Source organism: Prosopis cineraria, unplaced genomic scaffold (genome assembly GCF_029017545.1).
Source record: "Prosopis cineraria cultivar Desert tree isolate PC_DT_omini unplaced genomic scaffold, ASM2901754v1 PC8, whole genome shotgun sequence".
Lineage (NCBI taxonomy): Eukaryota > Viridiplantae > Streptophyta > Magnoliopsida > Fabales > Fabaceae > Prosopis > Prosopis cineraria.
Genome location: NW_026555339.1, coordinates 33,698,338 through 33,710,824, shown reverse-complemented (window position 1 = coordinate 33,710,824; position 12,487 = coordinate 33,698,338). Strand labels below are relative to the sequence as shown.

At 30.6% G+C, this 12,487-nt stretch overlaps 1 protein-coding gene across 1 annotated transcript; it reads left to right on the top strand.

Moving 5' to 3' along the window:
* Positions 1–1,666: 1,666 nt before the first annotated feature.
* LOC129317551 (trimethyltridecatetraene synthase-like) lies at positions 1,667–11,667 on the top strand. The gene is made up of 3 exons (XM_054961863.1): positions 1,667–2,202; positions 4,157–4,511; positions 11,341–11,667. Exons 1-3 carry the CDS (start codon positions 1,667–1,669, stop codon positions 11,665–11,667), a joined length of 1,218 nt encoding a protein of 405 aa, XP_054817838.1.
* Positions 11,668–12,487: the final 820 nt, after the last annotated feature.

Below are 12,487 nucleotides of genomic sequence, written 5' to 3'. Positions count from 1 at the left end.
TTCTACTCTATCTTTACTACCATTATTAATTAAAGGTTCATATAGAAGAAAAATAATTAGTTCTTTAAAAATATGTAATTTGACCTTTTTGAACAGTGATCAACATTATGTTTAGGACCTGATTAGTAGCCCTCACATGTCATTTTCTTTAGGTAGTAGTCCCTTTTCAATTTTCCTTACTTCATGTTTACACTAATGTTTGTTCCACTCTATCATAGCATCCTGACAGAACTATTATATATAAAATTCAATTCGGACTTCGCGCATATGTGTAGGGGCTGACCCACATTGTTTGTGTCTCAAATCCGCCGTGAAATCTAAAGAGATGTTTGTATTTTCCTCCGAAGCTACAAAAAAGGTGGAGCCACCATTATTTTCTCATTAGTCATCATCACACCTAACATTCATTGAACAATGCTTGCCTGGCTTTTGTTTTTTTAAAGATGACAATTAATTTTAAAAGATTGATTTAATGATAGTTAAGTATTCAACAAAATTTTATTAAACAACTAGGTTGTAATCAATTCAAACAATTATAAATTTAGACTTAAATGTCATTCCCCTGTTTTCAATGTTTAATACCTCATCTTTCTGTTCATTTGTAAACTTAAAGCCTATTATTAGTCACATGCATACCAAAACATTTAGGTGCACCCAGCACTACACACTTACTTTGACCCATTTCTATAATAATAAGTATTGAGCACTCTATATTAAAAGGTAGAATAATATCTTCTCTAAATAATTTTTTTTCAAGAGCAAAATTACCCTTACATCAAAAACCTATTCCATGTTAGCATTTTGAAGACCAAAAAAGGGGGCTGCCAGTAGCAATGGCAATACCCAACACTCTTTTAAAAAAGTTTAAAGAAAAAATGATCTTTAATTTTTTTTAATATATTTGAACCATACGTGGCTCGATCTTGTAATGCAAAATCACACGGTCAAATGATCAAAAAGCTTTTACTATAGTGCATTGTCCTGAGAAACGGTGATCCAGTACCTCCATATATTAGCTTTGTCAGTAAGGTTAGATTAAAGTAATGAAAATTTCAAGCTCCACTTGCACGTATTATGGATAAGAGGCAAATGGTCAAAAACAACAAGATAAGAAACAATTGGCTGGGATTCAACGCTTTATTTAACGTGAAATGCTTATCTAAATATATTTCTTAAAGTTGAGGGTGAAACAGACTTTCCTAATATATTATACTTTTTTTAAAAAAAATTCCCATTTAATTTTAGAATGCATTAGACATGTAATTCAGAATTTACAGTAGATATTCAAAATCAAGTGCTCCGGTACTTATCTTGTGGGATATATGTCTTTTTAATTTCCATTTATCTATAATAAAAAAGCATTTCAATATTGTTAAAAAAAATCCTTACGGTGGAATTAAAATCATAATGAAAAGTTAAATGATTTTCTGTCTTTTAAATTAGTAAGTGATACATATTTAACCTATCATGATTTCCTTTTAAAAATCTTATAAATAAACATTTGTTAATTCTTTAAATCATGAAAATTATTTTTCCAATTATGTATTTTTCTACACATATGTTACCCCCCCAAAAAAAAAAATACCCCTAACCATTCTTTGCTTCCCACTGAGTCTATTGTTTATAAAATGCCTTTCTCAACCTCCATCAAAAACCCCACCAACAGATGGCAATGATGGCAATTTTCCTCCTCCTCCTCCTCCAACGCCTCTTCCACCACCGAAATAACCGGCCACCGGGACCAAAACCGCGGCCAATCATCGGAAACCTCAATCTCATAGGTGCTGTTCCTCACCTCGCCTTTCATGCGCTATCCAAAAAATATGGACCCATCATGCATCTCAAGTTAGGCTTCAAAGACATCGTAGTTGCCTCCTCCTCTGACGTTGCTAAAGCCTTCCTCAAAACTCACGGCTTCACCTTCTCATCACGACCACAAACATCTGCCGGCAAGTACACAGCCTACAATTACTCTAGTATTCTTTGGGCCCCCTATGGCCCACACTGGCGCCAAGCTCGCAAGATATGCAACACAAAATTGTTCTCTCACAAAAGCTTAGAATCCTACGAGTATATCAGAAAGGAAGAGATGAAGAGTATTTTGAAAAAACTTTTTACTTCTTCAGGAACAACCATATTACTTAAAGATTACCTTTATACTTTAAGCCTAAATAACATAAGTCGCATGGCATTGGGGAAGAAGTATGTGGAGAAGAGTTGGAAGTGGAGTTGTGAGTTGGGGAGTGTAAATACTGTATTTTGCCCGGGCTTTCAAGTGTAAATTAGAACTTAATAAAAACATGATAAATCAAATAAAGGAATAAAAAAAGGAAGGGCTTTTGTGATAATAATAACAATAATTTTTTTTTACCCCAAATCCCCTTAATTATGATCCTATTAAAGTTGACTTTTTTTAAAAATGGAAATTTAGAATATTTGAAATCTGATTTGAGAAAATTGTGCCTTGACCGAAATTTGTTTTTAATTAATCTACAATCTCAAATAATAAAAAAAAAAGATTCAAAATAAAAATTGCCTTTTTTGTTTAATCCTCTTATTAAATAAGAGAACCCTAATTAGCACCTATAAAAAGGTAGAGAAGAGATTGGAGAGGGGGACGAAAGAAAGGGAAGAAATTGACACTCAAAATTCATTATCCTTCCAGTGCAAGCATTTAGGAATTGATCAAAACGTTTGCTTAGGTAAGCCAATGCTCTCGGTGATTTCATGCTCCAATTTGGTCAATTCTCCCTGTGCGTAATGCGTTTCTCATTCCTTCAATTGATATCACTCATAATTTCCTTTTGGCTTGCTTTTCTTTTACCTGTGCGTTCTTGTACTCGTAGTAATTGATATCATTGTGATTGGTCTTAGTATGGCTGTTCGATTCTGCTTAGGCATGTGGTGTGTGGGCTGTCAAGGTGATTATTTGATGATAATTTATTATGTGGTAGAATGAGTTTGGCATTAATTTATTTGTATCAATCCTTATTTTAGACTAGATAATCATTCACTTTTATTTTCTTAAAAAGAAAAGAAGAGAAATGAGTCTCAATGATAATGCATTTTTCTAAACCTTTAAAACAGAGAAAGATCCATGAGTGATACTAAATCACTATGGGTATTCGATGTATTGTGAACAATACTAAATCACCTTGAATTCTTAAAAAATATCAAAAGAAAAAAATTGTGAATGACACTAAGTCGTCGCAGGTATCAAATTTTATATTTAGAATTCTAAAATTAAATTATTCTATAAAAAATTCACTTTGAAAATTTCTTTAAGATTTGTCATAAGTAATACTAAATTATCGTGTACATATAGAAGCATCAACTAGTGGACTGCGAGTGATACTAAATCATTGTAAGTTCCAATATTTGTTAAATTTTCCTCTCTTATGCATTATTAAAATAATAAAATAATAAAATTTTTAGCATATTTTAGGTTACCCCAAGAGTGATATTAAATCACCGTGGATTCCTAAAAATATTAAATGAGATACCATGAATGACACTAAGTCATCACAAGTATCTAATTTTATATTTAAAGTTTCAAAGTTAAATTATTTTATAGCAGATTCACCTTGAAATTTCCTTTAAGGTTTGCCATGAGTGATATTAAATCACCGTGTGCATTTAGAGTGTCAACCAACAAATTGTAAGTGATACTAAATCACCGCAAGTTTCGATACTGGTTATTTTCCTTTTATCCAAAGGTACTTCCTTATGTCAAATTTTTTTTATTTAAAAATAAATATAATTATGTAACACAAAATAACCTTCTCTTCATTAAATAAATTAATAAAAAAAATTAAAAAACCTAAATAATAACATTCGAACTACGTGGACTTTGATCCCCATCACAGGATACGTAGGCCCTAGGTTTTAATCCTAGGTCAAGTCCTTCCATGTAAATAAATAATTTATTTTCTTTTATTTCTTACCTTTATTTTTCATGTGCAATAAAGAACAACTAAGATATTATTAAAAGGCCAATTAATTTACACAATCAACTTAGGGTAACCGTTCTTATGAACGGGTGTTGTGGGGTGCCTAATATCTTCCCTATGCACAACCGACTCCCGAACCCTATTCTGGTTATTATAGACCATTTTATTTTTAAAAAGGTTTCCAAAATTATCCTTTTAAATTTTAGTGGCGACTCCTACGTTTATCGATCCTTCCTTTTCGGGGAGATCACGATCCGGGCGCGACAGGGACAGTTTAGAAAACTTTTGGATGAGTTTTCCTTGCTGAATACCTTTGTGAATATTGGGGATCTAATCCCTTGGATCAATTTCTTGGACTTGCAAGGTTATATGAAGAGAATGAAAGATTTTAGCATGAAGTTTGATAGGTTTCTAGAGCATGTGTTGGATGAGCACGAAGAGAAAAGAAAAAGGGTTGAAAATTATGTGGCCAGAGACATGATGGATGTGCTTTTGCAGCTTGCGGAAGATTCCACTTTTGAGGTCAAACTTCAAAGGCACACTGTCAAGGCATTAACTCAGGTATATGTATATGTATTTATTAATAATGGGTTTGCTTCTTTCTCCTTTATTCATTTATACCAAATAGTTAATGAGCATGAGATTAGCTCTGTCGATATAGGTATGGCTTTTGTTTCTTGTTTTTTGTTTTGATTGAAAGGCTCCATTCAGGTGTTGCTTTTCTCTCTTGTTTATGTTTAATTCCTACATCGATTGAAATCTTTTTACACTTGGAAATTCTAACATGTAATTACATTTTACATTTTTATCCTACACGATAATGATACTATGACTCTGAAGGTTTTTTCTCCCCTTTCCCTCGTCTCTAATTTGTATCTGGTTGCTAGTTTACAATCTAATTAACATTTGTGCTGAAGGGCTTAAGGCAATCAATAAGTTATTGCACCCATTATTACTCATCAATATATTCTATAAAAAGAAATAAGAAACATTGCTAATTTACTTTATATTGTCTAAAAATTTTTGTGATTGTTGATTTGTTTTATTATATTAAATTTTTAAATTTTATATTGTTTAATGTTGGTTAAAAAAACTTTATATTGTTCAATAAAATCATAAACCTCATTATGGATTATAAGGGTTGTTAGAATGAATTCCAAATCCAAAACTTTTTGAGATTTTGTGCAATATCTGTACAATATATACTTGGGAGATAGCATCATAGAAAATACAAAAGGGAAGAGAACAAGAGGCAAATTTGAGTATAAACCTTGCTATCTTCATTCATTCAAAATATAAGAGTATATATATACAAAGGGGAAGAGCTATCCTAATAAATACATGATTATTTTAGTATAATTACAATGAAGGAAATACAAGATAGGAAGCTTTAATTTGGTCAACACTTATACTAGAAAAATTATCCCAAATAATACAATTCTTATCAATTTATAATTATAATTAACACCCTCCATCAAACTCAAGATGGGGGAAGAGAAAGAATCTTGAGTTTGTTTACTAAGATTTGGAAATGGCCCAAATTAGGAGACTTGGGTGAACAAGTTAGCAGGCTACTGAGCAAACAAGATGAGGGCTAGTTTAATTTGATGGTGCTGTGAAGAACATGTTGTTGAGTGAAATGACAATCAATTTCAATGTACATAGTCTTCTCATTGGTGCATTATTGTGAGCAATATTTATGACATTCAAACTATCACAATAGAGATCAATAGAGGAGGTTTCTGGAGCTTCCATGTTTAGTAAGTAATAACTAGTAAAGCTAGCGTATTTTAGCAGTAGTGCTACTAGTGCATGATACTCAAATTCTGTATTGTAACAAGAAGATAATGTCTATTTCTTACCCCTTCATGAAATAAGAGAGTCATCGAGAAAGATGCAAAAAATAGGAGTAGACCATACCGATGCTCATCAATATAGTCAACTCCCCAACCAGCATCAAAGTAGGCATGTAGAACTAGAGAGAAACTGGCAGTAAAGTAAAGGCCACAATACAAAGTATATTCTTAATAAACCAAATGATGAAAAGAATTGCTACATAATAGTTGTGCTGACATAAACTGGTTGAGAATATGAAGAGCTTAGGTAATCTAGACAAGTTATTGTGAGATAGATTAGGCTCCCATCCAACTTATTTGCAGTAGCTTGTAGGATTTTCTAACAATATACCATCAATAGGGTGAATTAAGCATCGAGTTCAATAGGAGTAGTCTCAATCCCATCATTAAAAAGATGAGCTCAGGACATCAAATAAAATACATATTTAACTTGAGAAAGAGAAATACCATCATCCACAAAGTAGCTTAAATTTCCAAGATCCTTCATTTCAAATTGTTCTCTAAAAAAATCCTTAAGTTCATGGATCCCTATTGAATCATCACCTATAGTGATTATGCCATCAACATAAAGAAGCAACAAAACAATCCCATGATCAATTCTTTGAACAAAGAGTGTATGTAGGACTATATAAGAACCCAATTTGATTGAAAGTGGAGCTAAATTTAACAAACCAAGTAAAAGGAGCTTGCTTGAGACCAAATAAAGATCAATGAAGGTGATAGACTTTATTTGGTGGACGAAAGTAGCTAGGAGGAGGTTTCATGTAAAGTATTGATAAAAATATGTTTAACATCCATTTGATGAAGATTTCATTGCTTAACCACAATAATGGCAAGAAGGATACAAACAAAAGTAAGACTAGCAACATGAGAAAAAAAGTTTCTTAATAATTGATGCCATACTCTTGACTATTAACTTTGCCACCAAATCAGCCTTGAAGACATCTAAATAGCCATTAGAGTGAGTTTTATTTTTATAAACCAACATACATCCAACTAGAGTCTTAACAAAATGAAGATTAATCAAGTCCCATTTTTCCTAAAGCTTGCAATACAACTTGCATTGTTTATTGCAAACAAGAGGCTTCATTGTAAGATTAAAGGTCCTGAAACTAAAAGGATGATAGAAAAACAATGGTAATAATTAAGGTAAGCAAAAGGATTTCTTACACTAGTAGATTTGGTGGACACAGAAAGAAAAGGCTCAAAAAGATTGTCTTGTGTAGGAGTATCATTAAGAGTAGAAGCAAGAGCATGATCATTGAAGGAGGTGTACCATCAAACGTGCTGGTGACTCATTAGTCTAATATGTTCTTGAGTCAGTAGGAAATAGATCAATATGGGGATTTGTAAAGGAAGTAGATGATGTAAGGGGAATAGAAGAGAAGTGAGGAAGAGAAAAAAACATGACATGTTCCCAAAAAACATGATGAGAAATTTTAATTCAATAAGGGAGAGGATCCTAACATTGATAATCCTTATGATTAGATTCACATCCAAGGAAAAAATAAACATGATACAAGCTTTCAATTTAGTAGTCATGAGGTGGGAGAAGAATAAATAGTTTCAACAAAAGACTTTTAACATCACATAATCTAGAGGAGTACCATAAAAGTAAATTAGAAAGGGAGTCACTTTTATTGAAGGGAAAAGCAAGATGTTTTGTAGTTTGACAATAGATTCAAGATTTTATCACTAAGAGTCAAAGATAACAACTAGAAATTACAAAATTCATTTTATTAGATGAGGGATGAGAAAGGCCATAATGCCACAGGTTTTAGGGGTTTGAAGGTATAAGGAGCCTATAATCTGAAAGAGGTAACTTCAAGAATATGCAAAGAGATGAGTTTAAACATACACCCAACTTTATGCCCAGTCTCGATGATCTAGCCTATCTAATAATCCAACAAACACATCACAACCAAGGTCAACAAGTTGCTCAATAAAAAGGAGGTTAAAGCTAATGGAAAGAATAAAATAAGTATCATAAGGATAATGTAAGAAAGCATTATTACTATGACTAATAGGCATTTTAAATTTATTAACAGTATATATAGGTTGAATAATGGAATTAGGGGATATTGAAGAGAAATTTTTTTTTCTTAGCTAGTCTTGTGATTTTACAACACATGGCATTAAAGAACCAAGAAAAGGTATCTAAGGGACTGGCAAAAGCACTTGGAGGTTTAGAAATTCTAAAAAGAAGTCTTTGAAGCATAGCCTCAAGGTCAGCAAAGTGGAGAATCTTAGAATAGGTTTAAAAGTTATGTTGGCAATAGCATAATGTTAGATAGAGCAGGTTGGGATGAAGAACTAGATAGTGTTGAGTGCTTACTTTGATTAGATCTAGGTGGATGAGTAGGAAACTAATCTATAAGATGCCCTAGCTTTTTACAATATATAATGGAAAGTCAAAGACGGAAATTTGCAACTTTGTATCTCTCTTCTTATAAGTGTGGCACTTAATCAATGAGTACTCTATAAATACACGATTGAACTGAGGTTAACATTGATGAAGCATGAAATTCTTGTTAGGTACAACGAAAGCCATTTCTAGACTATGCTTCAAAAGACCTAAACAAGTCTCTTTATATATTGGTTAAGGAAGAACAACTTCACTAGTGGGAAGGGAAACTTGATGTAACAAATTAACAAATGTTTTGTATATTTAAAAAAAATAATCAATAGCAGAAACAACTTAAAAATAAGTGTTTCCTAAGCCATATGCCCTTTCTTGATTCTAAATTTTATTCTTGCAATTTATAATTTAACTTAATTTATAACCAAATCAAGCATAACACTCAAAAGCAACCACAATAATATATATTCAGAATTACAACATTGAAAAGCACCCATTAGAAGTTAAAATTTCAAGTATACTCAGCCAAACAACAATCTAGTTATTCCAATTCATTTAAATATAAACAAGATGAATTAACAAAGAAAATAAAAATCAAAACATCCAAAAGCACTATAAATCAAAATCACACACAACCTACACCCATTTGTAAACTGCAAGAGTAAAAATTCAACTTTCAAGAGCCTACTTGCAACCCATTCTACATATATCAATTGAGGATGATATAAGAGAAGGAAGAGGAAAAGGAAACTTACTGAGAGAAGAACCCCACGAGAAAGAAGAAAAGAAGATTCAACCCATGGCCAATTGACATAAGACACAATGGAGAACAAAAAACACAAAGACCCATGGCTAAACAAAGAACAAAACCCACCAAATCAAGGTTGTTTAGGTTCGAAATGGAGATTCTAAGGACGAAATGAAGTTTTCAAAGCTATTTCCAATGAGAAAATAGAGAAATGACGAGTCTGATTGGAGAAAAAATGACCATTAAAAGTCAAATTTAAAACAATTAAGGCTTGACACTTGTTTACTAATAATAGTGAAATATATAATTGATATATTTGATAGTTATTTCCAAACAAGCATCACATAATTATATTTTTTAGATAATAATAAAATTATTAATTATTTGATGCTTGTTACACAATAACTATCAAATATATCAATTATGTATTTGATGTTATTAGTAAATAAGCATCAAATATATATATATATATATATATTCTATTAAAAAAATATATATATATATATATATATAACAATTATTTGGTAATAACTGTAACTGTCAAATATGTATTTGAATATTTGACAGTTGTTTTGACTGTCAAATATTTTTTTCCTTTTTATTTGTCATTTTTCACATATAACCATCAAGTATAGGACTTTGCATTTAACCTTTTTTATGGTACTGAAATATGAAAATTTGATAAACACTTATACTAGGAAAATTATATTGATAATACAAATCATATCAATTCATAATTACATATATATATATACTCCTTCTGTTAAAAAATGTAAGGCATTTTTTTAGGAGTTAAATGTTTAAAAATGTAAGTTATTTTTAGTCTTTCGAGATGTAATCATTGCCTTTTTTCAAAAGTATTCCTATTGATAATGAATTTATATTTATTGTAGGGTGTTTAATAGACGTAGATATGAAAAGATAGGGTTAGTTTAAAAGTAAGTAACTACTTTAGTGGGGATAAAATTTAGTTAAAAATATTTTATATTTTTTAACAGAGGGAATATATATATATATATATATATAATTAACATGAAGTAATGTTTGTTTATAATTAAACTTTTCAAATTTAAGAATATATAAATATTCATATAAAAATATTATTTTTATTTTAATAAGGGTTAATGAGCAAATAATACCTTGAACTATTGCTCGAAAATCATCCTAAACCCTCAACTCTTAAAATATGCAAAACAAACCTTAAACTTTTAAATTCATAGCAAAATAAACCCTAACTGTTAACTTTTTAACACCATTACTGTCCATGCAAGTACTGCTCAAGGCTTATTTTCCTATGAATTTAACTCTAACTATTATAGCACCCGTGTGGACAGTAACGGTGTTAAAAAAATTAACGATCAAAGTTTTTTTTGCTATGAATTTAAAAGTTTAGGATTTATTTTGCATATTTTAAGAGTTTAGAGTCCATAGTGATTTCGAGTAAGAGTTTAGGGTCTTATTTGCTCATTAACCCTTATAATAAAATTACTAGTGAGGTTGAATAAAGGTAACAACTATTATATAAATTAAAGGAAAAACATAACTTTAAGTCTCTACACTTTGTTTGTGTTTTGTTATTAGTCCCTACAGCTTTTTTTAGGTGTTCTAGATCCCTACACGTTTTGTTTTTCAGCATTTTAGGTCCCTCCATAAATAAAGCTAAGTGTAAGGATTTTAGAGGAACCTAAAACACCAAAAAATTAAAGTGTAACGACCTAAAATATTTAAAAAAAGTATAGGGACCAATAGCAAAACACAAGCAAAGTGCAGGGATCCAAAGTTATTTTTTTCCTAAATTAAAATAATATTTTTTTAAGTTATTTATTATTATATCCTTTTTTACCATAAAAATTAAAATCAAATGTTTAGATATAAAAAATGAGTCTTGATGATATTTCTTTCTATTTCACACCTATGCAATTTTGAATATTTTTGATCAAATTTTAATGATTTAAATATATTTATAATTTAAAAACCATTAAATTTGAATTATAAAATTCAATCAGACTATTCAGTATCTATCAATGAAATGGAATATTTTTGTAATCCAATATATAGCCACCCACCCAAACACTTATAATTTCCCCCTTAGCCAATACTAATAACATGCTTTATATTTTTATATTCCTCAAGACCTTTTAATAGCTGGAATCGATACCTCTGTAATAACTATAGAATGGGCAATGACTGAGCTCTTGAAAAACCCAAAAACCTTAAAGAAGGCTACATAGGAGTTAGATAGAGTGATTGGAAGAGACAGATGGGTGGAAGAGAAAGACATAGCCAACTTATATTGTAGACATTGTCAAAGAAACAATGAGGTTACACCCTGCAGCACCCTTACTACCTCCAAAGTTAGCCATTGATGATTCCAAAGTTGTAGGTTATGACATCCCAAAAGGCACCCAATTGATTGTCAATGTATAGGCTATTGGCAGAGATCCCACAATATGGGAGAACCCTAATATGTTTTTCCCAGAAAGGTTCATTGGTAAGGATATTGATGTGGTAGGACATCACTTTGAGTTATTGCCATTTGCGATTGGAAGAAGGATCTGTCCTGGTTACACTCTTGCTCTAAAGGTGGTTCAATCATGTTTGGCAAATTTAGTGCATGGGTTTTCATGGAGCTTGCCAAATAACATGATAGAGATGGACTTGAACATGAAGGAAACTTTTAGGCTTACTAACTTCAAAAAGCTACTACTTGAAGCTATTATTAAGCCTAAGCTTTCTTCTTATCTTTATTTCTAGTGATATATATATATATATATAAGGAAAATGATACTCATAATATATATATGTATATGTAAAGAACCTTGAGGGAGTTGTTTCAACCATTATTTTTCTTTTATTTAAGTGCAGTGGTCTTCATGACTTGAGCGCTATCATTTAGCTTCATGTTATTAGTATTACTTGTATTATAAAAGCATATGGTCAAATGATTAGCATAATGTTATAAATTAAGAATATATTGTGTCGTATGTGAAATTTTGTTCCTCTCTATATTATAGTTTAGTTTGTTTATTTGTTATATTCTATGGACAAAATAGTTAGTTTGTTATACAAGTAGTTAGGGATTTAATTATTGATGATAAAAATTCCTAGCTAAACTCTCAAACACAATCATATTGCATTGCTTAGTTTAAAGACAAATCTATATTCCACTAAGGGATATTTCATTTAAGGACAAAATGTGTGACATATTTTCAAATCAAGGCTAACACAATCTAAAATTCTATTGCAGGATATTGAGCTTGAATTGAAATAAAATTTTAAAATAAAATGACCAAAATATCCTTTTTTAATATGTTGCAAGATACAAGTTAACACAAGAAAATTAACAAGTAAATATTTTAACAAGTAATATATTGAATTAACAACTAATAACATCAACTACATTACTTGGTAAAAACTAAGCTTTACTTGCAAATTCCTTTGTATTACTTATTGTGTATGTTGCGACATACTGGAGAAAGATATTTTGGTCATTTTATTTTACAATTTTACTTCAATTTAAGCTCAACATCCTATAGTAAAATTTTAGATTATTTTGGACCTAATGTAAAAATAC

Excerpts from the sequence above, each read along its gene's own strand:
- LOC129317551 (XM_054961863.1), top strand. The coding sequence starts at position 1,667 with ATGGCAATGATGGCAATTTTCCTCCTCCTCCTCCTCCAACGCCTCTTC. Across the intron at positions 2,203-4,156 it reads CGCATGGCATTGGGGAAGAA|TGGCGACTCCTACGTTTATC; the intron begins GTATGTGGAGAA and ends TTTAAATTTTAG. Across the intron at positions 4,512-11,340 it reads CTGTCAAGGCATTAACTCAG|GCTATTGGCAGAGATCCCAC; the intron begins GTATATGTATAT and ends GTCAATGTATAG.